The following is a 14,372-nucleotide window of genomic DNA, read 5'->3' as shown; positions in this document are numbered from 1 at the left end:
GGGGTTTTGAATGTGGGTTCTTAGCATCCCAGGCTGATGCTCTATCCACTGTACCACCGCCTGGTTAGGCCATGATTTCCTTTTCAGGTTATTCATTTTTTTATAAGAATGCAGTTGATTTTATGTATTGACTATATCCTGCCACTTTGCTGAAATTATTTACTAGTTCTAATTTTGTGTGTGTGTGTGTGTGTGTGTGTGTGTGTGTGTGTGTGTGTGTAATCTTTAGAGTTTTCTACCTATAAGATTATATCATTTGCAAACAGGTCGTTTTATGTCTTTCTTTCTAATTTGGATGCTTTTTATTTATTTTTCTTGCCTAATTGTTCTGGCCAGAACTTTCCAGACTTATGTTAAATAAAAGTGGTAAAAGTGACCATCGTTGCCCTGTTCCTGTTCTTAGAGGAAAAGCTTTCAGTCTTTCACCATTGAGTATGATATTTGCTGTGGATTTTTCAATATATGGATTTTATTATGTTGAGATAGTTTTCTTGATGACTCTTTAAATTACTTCAGCTTAGGGGGAAGGACTTGCAAAAACAGAGAGAGGTGCAACAGCAGTGGTGACCCACCTTTTAGTCAGCACCTTTGTGATCAGAAACAGCAATCAATTAAAGAGCACAAACCCCTACTATTTGGAGAATAAGGTTCTTTTTTGCCCATGCTGGTTCTTTTAAGCTGTTAGCAAGTTCTTTCAGGACCATGGGCATAGCCACCTCCCACATGGCTGGGGTGGGGACTGGGTACTTGCTACCCTGCTGTTAGCTGAAATTGACCCAAATTAACCAACATTAACTGCAACTTACTGTCCAAGTCTTGCTCTGAAAGTTGTGAGCCTTTAACACACGGTAGAGTTTCAAAATAGTTATATCGGACCAGTTCTACCAGTGCAACTGTTTTCTAGGTGTATAGACAGATTCCTGGCACTTTCTGCTCCACCATCTTCCCAGAATCCTCTGCAAGGTTTTGAATTTATTTTTCTTTTACTGTTATCTTGAAGATATCATGCCAGTCTGACTTTTTATATTAAGTCTATTAATTCAATTAGCTTTCCTGTTTGCTTAGCATATACTGGTATTAAGATGCAAGGTATTTTTCAGTGTCACAGTGTCTCAGAACAGAAAATTAATAGAGTTTGTTTTGTTATGCCAAGAAAAAGACCGGTGATGTTCAATATAGGAAGTTAGCTTTTTATGTGACTTACTATACACTCTACAAATGGAATAAAAATGAGGACCATATATTAATTAAATACCGAGCACTATTGATTGACCCCACTGCTTTAAACAAGAAATATATTTTGTCCTGAAGTCTAAAAAGATAAGTATAATTTCAAAAAGCAAAGTGGAAACTATAAAACTGCACCTGTGTTGGCCCTGGCCAGTTGGCTCAGCGGTAGAGCATCGGCCCAGTGTGTAGAATTCCCGGTTCGATTCCCGGCCAGGGCACACAGGATAAGCGCTCATCTGTCTCTCTACCCTTTCCCCTCTACTTTTTTTTCTTTTATTTTCTTTTTTTTTTTTTTTTTTTTTTTACAGAGTCAGAGAGAGGGATAGATAGGGACAGACAGACAGGAATGGAGATGAGAAGCATCAATCATTAGTTTTTTGTTGAGACACCTTAGTTGTTCATTGATTGCTTTCTCATATGTGCCTTGACCGTGGGGCTACAGTAGACCGAGTAACCCCTTGCTCAAGCCAACAACCCTGGGTCCAAGCTGGTGAGCTTTGCTCAAACTAGATGAGCCCGTGCTCAAGCTGGTGACTTCTGGGTCTTGAACCTGGGACCTCCGCATCCCAGTCTGACGCTCTATCCACTGCGCCACCGCCTGGTCAGGCTTCCCCCTCTACTTTTATTCTATCTCTTTCCCTCTCGCAGCCAAGGCTCCATGAGAGCAAAGTTGGCCCGGGTGTTGAGGATGGTTCCATGGGCCCCGCCTCAGGTGCTAGAATGGCTCCAGCCTTAGTGGAGCAACGGCCCAGATGGGCAGAGCATCGCCCCCTGGTGGACATGCTCAGTGAATTCTGTTCCGGTGCATGCGGGAGTCTGTCTGCCTCCCCCTCCCCCCGCTTTTCACTTTGGAAAATACAAAACAAAAAACTAAAAAACTGCACCTGTGTGATAATGGCAACAAATGCACAAAATGCAAACTTAAGAATCTGCACTGGAAAAAAAAAGAATCTAAAAGAAATAATCCAGAATGTAAATAGTTGCTAGTATTTGGCTTGTAAGAATATTTGTGATATTTTTTTCTCCTTTGTTTTTACTTTGTGATTTTTTTTCTCATTTTTCTATGATAAATAATGTTAATCAGCATGCACTTCTTACACATTCTCTGTTACAGTAGTTGAGTAGTGCTAGAATTGTATTTCACATTTTTGGTGAAAAAGCAGTTATCTAACTTGATTTTAAACTTTAATAAATGTATTTATATTTCATTTGCCAACATGTACTTTTAAAGTCCAATCTGAAACATGAGCATACATTTTTCTCTATATTCGTATGTAATAAATATACATGTATTCTTTTTTCTCACAGAAATCTATCTAATGTGGAAGAAATTGGGACTTGCTCTTACATTAATCATGTCATCACTATGACAACACTTTATATCCAGCAAGTAGGTGTAAATTAATGTATTCCTTTTTGTTTCTTTACTGAGAATAACTTGGTTTTACTTTTTTTAGTAGTTTAGTTAGTAAAGTTAAATATTTTCAGAGGATGCAATAATTGAGAATTAAAATTATCACTGGTGTGCTGTATTTCAGCATCTTATACAATTATCTAAAAGTAGAGAAGACATTATTAATATATTTTATTTATTTATTTGAGAGAGAGAGACAGACATGCAGACAAATAAGAAAGGAGAGAGATGAGAAGCATCAACTCGTAGTTGTGTTACTTTAGTTGTTCATTGATTGCTTCTCAAATGTGCCTTGATGGGGGAGGAACAGGGGGGTCCAGCCGAGCCAGTGACCCCTTGCTCAAGCCAGTGACCATGGAGTCATGTCTATGATCCCACGCTCAAGCCAGCAACCCTTTGCTCAAGCTGTTGAGCCTGCACTCAAGCTGGATGAGCCTGTGCTCAAGCTGGCAACCTTGGGATTTCAAACCTGGGACCTCAGTGTCCCAGGTCAACACTCTATCTATTCTGCCACCACTGGTCAGCCTAATATATTTTATTTTAATTTAAACAATTAAAGTGTTTTATAAATTTCTCTTAAAATTAACACATTTTATCATTTTATGTATTTATTATTTGTTCATCAAACATCTCTTATTGAACACATATGTTTTTCTGGAAAGATGTTTGATTATTCATTGGGAACCCTTCCTAGGAAATTAATAAAATTTGAGGGGTTATATTCAGTCCATCTGATTAACTGACTATCTTTGGATCCAAATGGAACTTAGGCTTATTTGAATAAAAATGATGTATTATTAGGTGATGAATGAAAGATGTAGTCCTTCAATGAGGTAGGTCAGGATGTTATGCAGTTTAATATTTTTGACTAATTATAATTTTATGATTAACTTTATTCTCAGTTAAAAAGCAAAAAAAAAGAGAAGGAATTGGCAGATCAGACATCAATCGAAGAGTTTGTGATCCATGCATTGGCATTTTGTGAAAGTTTATATGATCCGTATCGGAATTGGAGACATAGAATTTCAGGGTATGTCTATAAGTCATAATTTTCACTAAAACTTGAATGTTATAATGTATACATTATACAATTCTTCAAAGTACTTCTTATTCTCTATGGAAGCAATTGGTGAGATGTATAGAAGATGGCCCCATCTCTGTCTCTGAGGTAGAGAACTATATTGGAGGTAATGAATTCATGATAAATACCACTTCCAGATAATCAATTTACCCGAAAGTTTTATTTTTATTATTATTATTTTTTTGTATTTTTCTGAAGCTGGAAACGGGGAGAGACAGTCAGATAGACTCCCGCATGCTCCCAACCGGGATCCACCCGGCACGCCCACCAGGGGGCGACGCTCTGCCCACCAGGGGGCGACGCTCTGCCCACCAGGGGGCGATGCTCTGCCCCTCCGGAGCGGAGCGTTGCTCTGTTGCGACAAGAGCCACTCTAGTGCCTGGGGCAGAGGCCAAGGAGCCATCCCCAGCGCCCGGGCCATCTCTGCTCCAATGGAGCCTCGGCTGCGGGAGGGGAAGAGAGAGACAGAGAGGAAGGAGAGGGGGAGGGGTGGAGAAGCAGATGGGCGCTTCTCCTGTGTGCCCTGGCCGGGAATCGAACCTGGGACCTCTGCACGCCAGGCCGATGCTCTACCAATGAGCCAACCGGCTGGGGCCGAAAGTTTTATTTTTTAATGCAGTTGAATGCTAATAATCAGATAGTAAAATTTCAAAGCATAATAGCATCAGGTAGAAAGTACATATTTTTCAAGGAAAGAGCTCTGTTTTTAAAGCATATTTCATATTTTAACAATATTTTGTCCATTTATTTATATTTTTGTGGAGCTTGTATTAGTCGGTCTAGTCAGGGAAACAAATTATGCTAGTATTTAAAAAGGGAGAATACGTATAAATACAAGGAAATTGTTTACGAGGTATTAGAGAACTCAGAAAGCATAGGGGAATACTGATGTACTATGAACACAGAAGCTTCAGGAAGCAGCTACAGTGGTCCCTCATCTGTCTATCGCGGGGTTAGGTCCCAGAACCCTTGCGATAGGAGAAAATCCACAGAGTAGCGACTTTGTATTTATTTTATTATTTATATATATTTTAAGGCTTTATAAACCCTCCCCACACTCTTATAAACCTTTCCCACACTCTTATAAACACTTCCTATTCTCTTAAACACTTTCTAAATAATTAAGATAATAAATGTATAAAAATTACTATATACAGCAAAATCCTGCGATATAGCAAAAAATCTGCAATACAAAATCAGATATGTACAATTTAAAAATTCACAATTCAGTGAGACTGCGAAAAATGAACCGCAGTATGACAAGGGACAACTCTGCTTCCCTGAGGCTGGGGGAATGAAGGGAAGAGATGGGAGATATCAGAAACCGGAGGTTTGGAGAGCTCCTGCAGTGCTGGGGATTGGCCCCCTGAGGAAAGAGCATTGCTTGCCAGTGTGGGTATTGATGGGCAGCCATACAGAGGCGAGTTCTGAGACTGCCTAAAAAAAGCTGAACTCAGGAGCTAATTGTAAATGCTATAGCTAAGAAATGTTGACTGGTAAAAAAAGGAGGAATAGGAATCAATCTTTTTTTTGCTCTTTCAACCTTCTGGGCTCCATTTAGTACTCACAATTGGCAGCCCCAACAGTGGGGTGGCTGGGAAAATAAAAATATATATAGTTTGCAAAGTGCCTGTGCCAGAATCACTAAGCAGACAGAATATAGGCTTGGAGGTTAGTGATGATAGCGCGATTATCAGTCCTGAGCTCAATGACGCTTTGTCCACTGTGCCACCACAGATCAGGCATATTATCCCACAATTCTAATGGAGATTATGTTACAACTAATAGAGGACCTTTAGAATGTGTCATTAACCACAAATTACAGGAGTACATTTTCATTATGTTAATCAAGTGGCAATATTTATTGTTTGTAACACAGGTTGTTTGTATAGAATATATCCAATCTATTAATACCATATTGATAAGGTGTACAAAATGTAAATAATATCATGGAAAAATACAACTAAAATATAAATAAAATTTTATTCTTTTAAATTTAATTTTTCTAACACATGACTGAATTTTTTTAAAGGCATGACTAAATTTTTTTATTTGAAATGCCAGTAATGTTTGTTTTGTTGTAAAGACATAAAATCTTTGATAATGGTCTTAATTAAATAGGAAGAATTAAATATTCTAGGATGTCTGGTAATTTTTAAGCCTTCTATGTAGTAAAAATAGTCATAGATTTGGAAAGTGGTCAGTGGTAAAACGTGTCTGATACAATTTCTAGTGAATCTGGCTATTAGAGCTGGATCTTATAACTAATTTAGAGTTCAGCTGTGTCTATCCTATTTGACTTATTCTCTGGTCAACTGGATTTTCTTTCCAGCTTTGAGTAATTATAAGGAAAGTAATTTCAATATCTCAGTTATGGTTATTAAGAAGACATCTTAATTCAATACTTTATCAGTAGATCACATTTAGATGTATGAAATTTCTAGGCGGTGCTTTAGCTATTTTTCATTTTTGTTGGTTTAATCTAACAATGTTAAGAGCTTTTTCAGGGCATAAAAAAGTGTAATTTTTTTTTTAATTTTTTTATTTTTATTTTTTATTGAGAAGAACTTTATTTATTTTTTTAGATTTTATTTATTCACTTTAGAGAGGAAACACAGAGAGAGAGAGAGAGACAGAGAGAAGGGAGGGAGGAGCAGAAAGCATCAACTCCCATATGTGCCTTGACCAGGGAAGCCCGGGGTTTCGAACCAGCGACCTCAGTGTTCCAGGTCGATGCTTTTACCCACTGTGCCACCGCAGGTCAGGCAAAAAAAGTGTAATTTTTATAAAACATTTCAGCAGTCTACTTACTGGATGTAACATTATAACAGTAGCTACTTATTCCCCAATTCCCCACACCACCATGCCCATCAGAGAGACTCATTTTGTGTTGAATTGAAATGGAGTTGGTAAAAAGTATATGCTATTTGTGCTGGCCTTACAAAAATCTATGGAAATACTTAAGTCATTAAAAATGCAAAAATGCATTTTTGTCATTAAAAACAAAATTGATCTCAGCTCATACAGGTGTTATATCCTTAAGATGAAAGAAACCAGTGGCCTGGCTTTTTTGTGTCCAGATAAAATTTCAAAAAGTGGCATAAAGTACCCTGAATTCTGGTGAGTTTCAGTGGCACTGTAGTAATCAACTACAAATTATCAGTACAGCTGAATGAGTTCTTTTACAGACGGAAAATTTTAAATAGCTAGTTCAATTTTCTGTTTCCAGTTTGGAGATTTAACCTGCCTGCTATGTTTCATCATTAACCATTTAAAATTTTTTTTGCTTACTTCAAAAGAATAAATCACTTTATTGGTGAGCATTTAAGTTATTGGCTAGACTTCCTCTTTAAGATTGTAAGTCCTGGAGATGTATTAGTACACAAATCAAAAGTAAAATATTAAATTTATTTTATGATTAATTTTGTAATTGTGTTATCTTTACTTGTCCATGATATAATTTGGAATTAACTTCTTTTTAATGATAGACGAATCCTTAGTACGGTGGAAAAGAGCAGACAGAAATATAAGCCAGCTTCTCTCACTGTGGAGTTTGTCCCTTTCTTTTATCGTAAGTAATAGCTCTAACTTCTTACTTTGATTTTGATGTTACTTAGTAGCACTGTGATGTTATTAAATTCTGACCTTCCATTTGCTCATTCATAAATGGAGGCAAAATATCCTCATATGCAGTATTATGAGAATTAAATGAGATGGCATAAGTTATCTAAAATACTTCCTGATAGATGGTTTCTTTTCCTTTCCTGTGAAAAAATATAGATCAGCCTTGCCTTTTAACAGAGTTTAGCCTTTTCACAAATATACTGCTCACAAAAGTTAGGGGATATTTTATCGCTTCATATTCATTTTGAAGTCTCTCCTAATTTTTGTGAGCAGTGTAGTTCTTTTTTTTTTTTTTTTTTTTTTGGAATTATAATAGAATTTTACTCTGGGGTGTAGGAGTGGTCCTATTTAATATTTTCTTTTTAAATTTTTATTTATTCAGTTTTAGAGAGGGAAAGAGAGAGACAGAGAGGAGAGGAGAAGAGAGAGAGAGAGAGAGAGAAGGGGGGAGGAGCTGGAAGCATCAACTCCCATATGTGCCTTGACCAGGCAAGCCCAGGGTTTCGAACCGGCGACCTCAGCATTTCCAGGTCGACACTTTATCCACTGCGCCACCACAGGTCAGGCAGCAGTGTAGTTCTTAATGTTTCAGTGTCAGTCATTCCTTAGAAGTAAATCATACCATGAAAGATAAATCCTGTTTATTTGTGTATTATATTCACAGAGTGTTTTCAGGAAAGTGAACATCTCAAGGAAAGCCTTAAGTGTTGCTTACTGCATCTCTTTGGAGCCATTATAGCCGGTGGGCAGGTGAGGAAAGTGTTGAATGTTAATTTGTAAAACAGTAGTTAATAGTGCAAAAAGCCTTCCGTGGATTATTTAATGTGTTCTTTGTCTTTTTATATTTTCATGATCTATGCAAATATTTTTCTAAGTTTATATTTTAAAACTAATCTGCTTACCTATTTTGTTAACTCATGGAAACCTAAATATTATTAGCACTAAAATTAAATTAATGCATAACCAGATTTAACAATTTTACTTAAATATAGTTACTAAAATATTAATAAAACAAGTTCATAACATAGTAATACATGTTTATAACACATTAAATAAGATATAACAGCAAGTCTAGTAACTAATGTAATTTCAAAGAAGAGATGAGGATAAATGATATTTTAAGACACTGCAACTATAATATATGAAAATGTATATGATTTCTGTTGGTGACAAAATTACGGGTATTGTTAATAATATTACTTGGGTTTTCTAGTGGACTACCTTGCCATCACTTCACTCGAGTAGAAGGGTGGGAGACTCTTTGCAGTGAGAGGATTGGTGGCCAGAATCACATATTTCAATGTTTGCTTTATCACCAACCTTTATTAACTGATGTCTTTTGTTTGCTTTAATATCTCCCTATGGCCATCATTATCCACTAATAAGAATAAGAATTAATAAGTACATGTGAATAAAATTGGTAAATGACATGACTTTTGTCTAATGGAGATATTGGTTTGATCTCATTCCCTTTTAATTTTTAATTTAAATTTTATTATTTATTGATTTTAGTGAGAGAAGAAGGGAGGGAGGGAGGGAGAGAGAGAGGAACATCGATCTGTTCCTGTATGTGTTTCGACTGGTGATCGAACTGGCAACCTCTGCATTTCTGGAAGATGCTCTAACCAACTGTGCTATCTGGCCCGGGCGCATTCTCTTTTTGAACACATAGAGACTTGTTGTTAGTGCCCGGGGTAATCAAGCCCCAAAAGACCTCCGGTAATTAAAACTTACATGGAAATCAAGTAGATAATAAAAGGCTAATTTATTATTTTAAGTACTGAAAGTATTTAAAATCCTTATAATCAAGGTATAGCTATAGTAACTGTTATATTGAAGTCAGGAGGTTGTTTGTTGACTATAGCATCTGTATAAGGGTATTTAAATGACTTGAATATCTAAAGGCATAAGAATGGCCTTGTCATAAAGAGAAGAAAAATTGAAGTCTGATGGCTGTTCTCCCTTCCCAAAACATCATGCCTGTGCTTACCATTGGCATATTTGTTCTGTTTTGTGTTATAGCAGGAGCTTTGGAGCCAAATTGATATAGGTTTCAATCCCATATCCATCTATAAGTAGTTGTATGACCTTAGATAAACTTATGAGCCCTGGCTGGTTGGCTCAGTGTTAGAGCATTGGCCCAGCGTGTGGATGTCCTGGGTTCGATTCCTGTTCAGGGCACACAGGGGAGATGCCCACCTGCTTCTCCACCCTTTCCCCCTCTCTTTTCTCTCTCTCTTTCTCTTTCTCCCTCTCTTCCCCTCCTGCAGCCATGGCTCAATTGGAGTGAGTTGGTCCCAGGCACTGAGGATGGCTCCATGGCCTCCACCTCAGAGGCTAAGAAGAGCTCAGTTGCTGAGCAACAGAGCAATGACCCCTATGGGCAGAGCATCACTCCCTAGTGTGCTTACTGGGTAGATCCCAATTGAGGCACATGCAGGAGTCTGTCTCTCTGCCTCTCCTCCTGTCTCTCTGCCTCTCCTCCTCTCTGAATTAAAAAAAAAAAAGGATAAACGATTTACATGTGTTTTAATTTCTTTATAATATGGAAAGAGTAACATGTATAGGGTTGTCATAGGACCAAATGATACATAATATATATAGAACATTTAACAAAGTACCTATGCTTATAAGCACTAAGTAAATCTCAGGTGTATTGGTTAGATTTATGTGATTCCCTGTAAGTAACAGTAACCCTTAAAATTGTAACAGCTTAAATTAGAAGTTTACTTTTTTTTCTCTTATTAAGAAAAGAAGACAGCAGTAAGCAGTCCAGGTTAATCTGGTGGCTCTAGGATCTTTGGGTACTCAGGTTCCTTCTGAATGTCAATTTGTTATTTTTACTTACTATTTCTTCTGCTACACGATAGCTTCTAGAGTTCTGGCGATCATGTCTGCATTTTAGGCAAAAAGATGGAGGGAGTGATGAAGAAGACAAATAGGATATACCAACAATCTTTAAATGAGATATTGAAAAACTGACCCGATGTTTTTTTATATCATTTGCTAAACTCCATCAGATAATTGTGAAGAGGGCAAATACATTCAGATAAGATATTTGATAAAACTTACTTCCTCAGACTCCTTAGCAGCAAGGGAGATTAGGAAATGTAATCTTTATTCCTGGTAGCCATGTATCCAGAAAAATATCGGGGATTCTGCTCATAAGGAAGCAGAGGAAAATGGAAGTTGGATGGGCTGTCAGCAACTTTTTCCATAATAGTACTTGTTATTATTGAGAGTATTTATTATGTTGATAATAACAAGTCTTAATAGCCTCAGTGCTCTTTCAGATGATTTTATATAACCATGTTATTATATATCAATTTAACAATTCGGCAATATTTATTTATTTCTAAGTTTAATGAATCACCTCAAATAGTTGCCAGTTGCTTTGAATTTCAGAAATATGTTTGTTGACTCAGTGTTATACCACTTCACTTTTATATCTACATCATTTGAGATGGATTTGCTCTAACCAACAGAGAACCTGGGAGAGGCTTAATCAAATCGAGTTTTCTCTCTTTTTCTTTTTTTTTATTATTATTACATAAGAAATCCAGATGTAGACATTTCTGGGCTAGAACAGCAGCTGAGTGATATGACCAAGGACTGTGGTCCTTAAATATTCCTTTTCTTCTTTCTATAGCCTGCTTAATTTAATTCTTGGGTTTATTTCCTTGTGATATGAAGGTGGCTCCAAGCACGATGTCTGCATTCCAGGCAGGAAACAGGTGAAAAGGCCAAGAGCCAAAGGATCCTTTCTCTTATTTGCAAAGTGATAGCCTCTTCATAGTTGACTGGCATATATCTTGACCAAAGCTATGTCACATGGCTATTCTAGCTGCAAGGGAGGGGGTGAGTTTTCTATGTGGGGATACTGCTATATGAATAAATTCAGAATTTTGTTAGTGAGGAGATGAAGACATGTAAGACACTAGTAGTGTCTGTGAAAATATCTGATCAAAATTTTTTCATGTTGATTTACTAAAATAAGTTGTCTGAAGATTTGTTATGTTCCTTTTTGTTTTTTAAACATATGGAACTTCAGTTTTTTGGTTTTTTGTTGTCTCTCATGTTTCAGAGGAATGCTTTGCAAGCAATTTCTCCAGCCACCATGGAAGTTCTTATGAGAGTCTTGGCAGATTGTGATTCTTGGGAGGACAGAAATCCTGAAGAAGTAGGTAGGAAGGTAGAACTGACTCTAAAGTGCCTCACAGAAGTGGTACATATCCTTCTCACTAGCAGCTCTGACCAGCGTCAAGTAGAAACCAGCACTGTTCTGGAGAACTATTTTAAATTACTAAATTCAGATCATTCAGCTTTACCTAATCAAAGGAGGTCCAGAGAGTGGGAAAGGCAGTTCATAGCTCTCCAGATAAAAATGCTGAGTAAGTATCACATAAAGTGTATTATACTTGGTTTTCTCTGAGTCTTGTTGTTTTTCACTTTTATATTTTCCACTTTCTTTTGTAATACAAGGTCATTGTATAGAAAGTATTGCTTGTTTAACTCAGATATCGGATGACTGTATTTTGACTTTGAGATTATATTAATATGGAGTTTCTTTGTGTATACCTCTTTGCTTTTATGATGACAAAATTGAGCTTCAGTATTCTTTTTTGAAAGTGTTATCTACTAAAAGCATCAATGTTAAAGGAAGAGGTCAGCTATATTTTTTAAATTCTAAGAAAATTGAATTTTCAGGAAGTGCTATTTGTAGTTCCTAACCATGGCAGAGAGTCACATACAGTAAGTTCTGTGCTTCTCTGACATCTCTATAGAGACTATTTCAACATCTCTCTTTCCTCTAGAGTGGTGAGTTTCAACTGCTGGTCCACGGACCGGTGCCAGTCCACCAGAAATTTCATACTGAACCGTGAAAGAGTTAATCACCCTGATATGTGTGGAGATTATAGTCTGACTGCTTATAGACTTTATAATCTTCATACAGTGTTCTCAGACCTGCTCTAGAGGACCTCTGCTTATGTTTTGTTTTGTTTTTCTCAGAATCTGTGTGTGTGTGTGACTTGTTTCTCTTTTCTTCTTTTTGTGTTGTTTATCTTGTCATTCTTTGCTTATTTATCACTGTTTCTCTGAAAGCTCCTTCACCAGTTAAGTGATTTCTTGTTGTATTTCCTGTATTAGATTGATAGATAAAAATATTAATGAGTTCCTTTTCATAGAATTATATATTTTTATTATAGCTAAACTAGGGAACTCAGATAAGTAAAAAGACAGAAGGTTTTTATGTCCTCTATCACCCAGACATAACCACATTAACGGCATTAATGGTTTGTTTAGTAGCTCTAGATCAGGGGTCTCAAACTCAACTCAGCATATGGGCCGCAGAGCAAGATCACAGCCATTTGGCGGGCCGCACTAGGTCTACAAAAGGCAACTGTTACGCAACACTTTTCTCACTGCAGTTGAAAACAAAAAAAAATCAGTACAACAAGCACAATCGTACATGCAGTTTACTCAGTGTCACAAAACGACCAGAAACTGTAGTTCGCATCACAACTGCTGTTAACTAAGCTAATATCTAGCTAGGATGCTAGAGAAATGAAAAATACAAGTAGGCCCCTAGGCTTACTTAATTTTATCCAAAATATTTTGAACTTCATGGATTAGTCTGCGGGCCGCACAAAATTGTTAGGCGGGCCGCGAGTTTGAGACCCCTGCTCTACAGACTTAAAAAAAAAAAAGCTAATGTGGTTGCATATGTAAAAATACTGGATGTCAAAATTTTGGTGAAACTTAATGAGCCACTGCAGTTTTGTTTCTTTAGGGAAATAAGATCCATTTTATATGCACTCTGTTCTTTTATATACTATAATATGTGTTTTATAATTATTATAAATTATAAGTTTATAAGGCAGTTTGAGGCTATATTGAATGGACTTCATATTACCTGTACCAAAATGTTCTTTGACTTTCTCCTTTAGTAGAAAACAAAGAGCAAAGCATCATCACAAATGTGTTAATTAACTGAGTCTTATTTTTATAATGGCCATATGTTAATTTTATACTATATAAATGAGACTGTTGCCAAACATAACCACGTGTTGCTGGTAACAGCAAGTAGTGAACCTTGGTTGGTTATACTTGAGCATTATAATGGAAGAACAGTTAAGTAAACTCTGGGAGATATATAACACTCTTATAGGAAAAGTTAAATATTTTAATAATAAAAAAATGTTCACTTTTTTATCAACAGGAAGTACAGACTACTCATCCTTATTATTTTCTAATTTACATCTGTTTGTCATCTGAAAAGCACAAATTTAAAATATTGCTAGAGTAAATGTTTCTGTGATCTCAAATTTTCTGTTTTATAAATGGATGATTTTATTTTTATTCTCCTAGATACCATCACAGCCATGTTAGATTGCACAGATAGGCCTGTCCTTCAGGCCATTTTTCTTAACAGTAATTGCTTTGAGCATCTCATACGACTGCTACAAAATTGCAAGGTATTTTTCTATTACTATTTTTTTGTTTTTAAGAAGTTATTATTTTATGTTTTGATTCAAATTTGAGCATATTGTTATTACTGATTTTTTTATTTTGCAAAGCACACATAAAATGTCCTATCTTAACCATTTTTAAGTGTACTTTTTACATTATTAACTGTATTCAAATTCACATAGTTGTGCAAACATCCATTCCTCATCTTTCTTTTCATCTGGTAAAACTGAAAGTCTCTACCCATTAAACAACTCCACACGTTCCCTTCCCCTTAGCAACCATCATTCTACTTTCTGTCTCTGTGGTTTTGACTACTCTTAAGTACCGTATATTTTACTCCGTAAGACGCACCTAGGGTTTTAAGGAAGAAAATAAGAAAAAAAATATTCTGAACAAATGGTGTGTTAAAATATTTAATAAAATACCATATTTTTTGCTCCATAAGATGCACAGGCATTTTCCCCTCCACTTTTATTTTATTTTATTTTACAGAGACAGAGAGTGAGTCAGAGAGAGGGATAGACAGGGACAGACAGACAGGAATGGAGAGAG

The 14,372-nt window shown here is 36.4% G+C and overlaps 1 protein-coding gene across 9 annotated transcripts in view; it reads left to right on the top strand.

The window, feature by feature from the left end:
- Positions 1 to 14,372, top strand: part of NBEAL1 (neurobeachin like 1) — a 179,772-nt gene that overhangs the window by 39,879 nt on the left and 125,521 nt on the right. For all 9 annotated transcript variants that reach the window (XM_066344885.1, XM_066344888.1, XM_066344889.1 and 6 more), the window contains 6 exons: positions 2,539 to 2,620; positions 3,547 to 3,674; positions 7,214 to 7,296; positions 8,014 to 8,099; positions 11,434 to 11,740; positions 13,719 to 13,825. In XM_066344885.1, coding sequence (XP_066200982.1) covers positions 2,539 to 2,620; positions 3,547 to 3,674; positions 7,214 to 7,296; positions 8,014 to 8,099; positions 11,434 to 11,740; positions 13,719 to 13,825 — 793 coding nt within the window. The remainder of the gene's footprint in view (positions 1 to 2,538; positions 2,621 to 3,546; positions 3,675 to 7,213; positions 7,297 to 8,013; positions 8,100 to 11,433; positions 11,741 to 13,718; positions 13,826 to 14,372) is intronic.

Source organism: Saccopteryx leptura, chromosome 7 (genome assembly GCF_036850995.1).
Source record: "Saccopteryx leptura isolate mSacLep1 chromosome 7, mSacLep1_pri_phased_curated, whole genome shotgun sequence".
NCBI lineage: Eukaryota > Metazoa > Chordata > Mammalia > Chiroptera > Emballonuridae > Saccopteryx > Saccopteryx leptura.
This window is presented reverse-complemented; position numbering and strand designations above follow the sequence as displayed.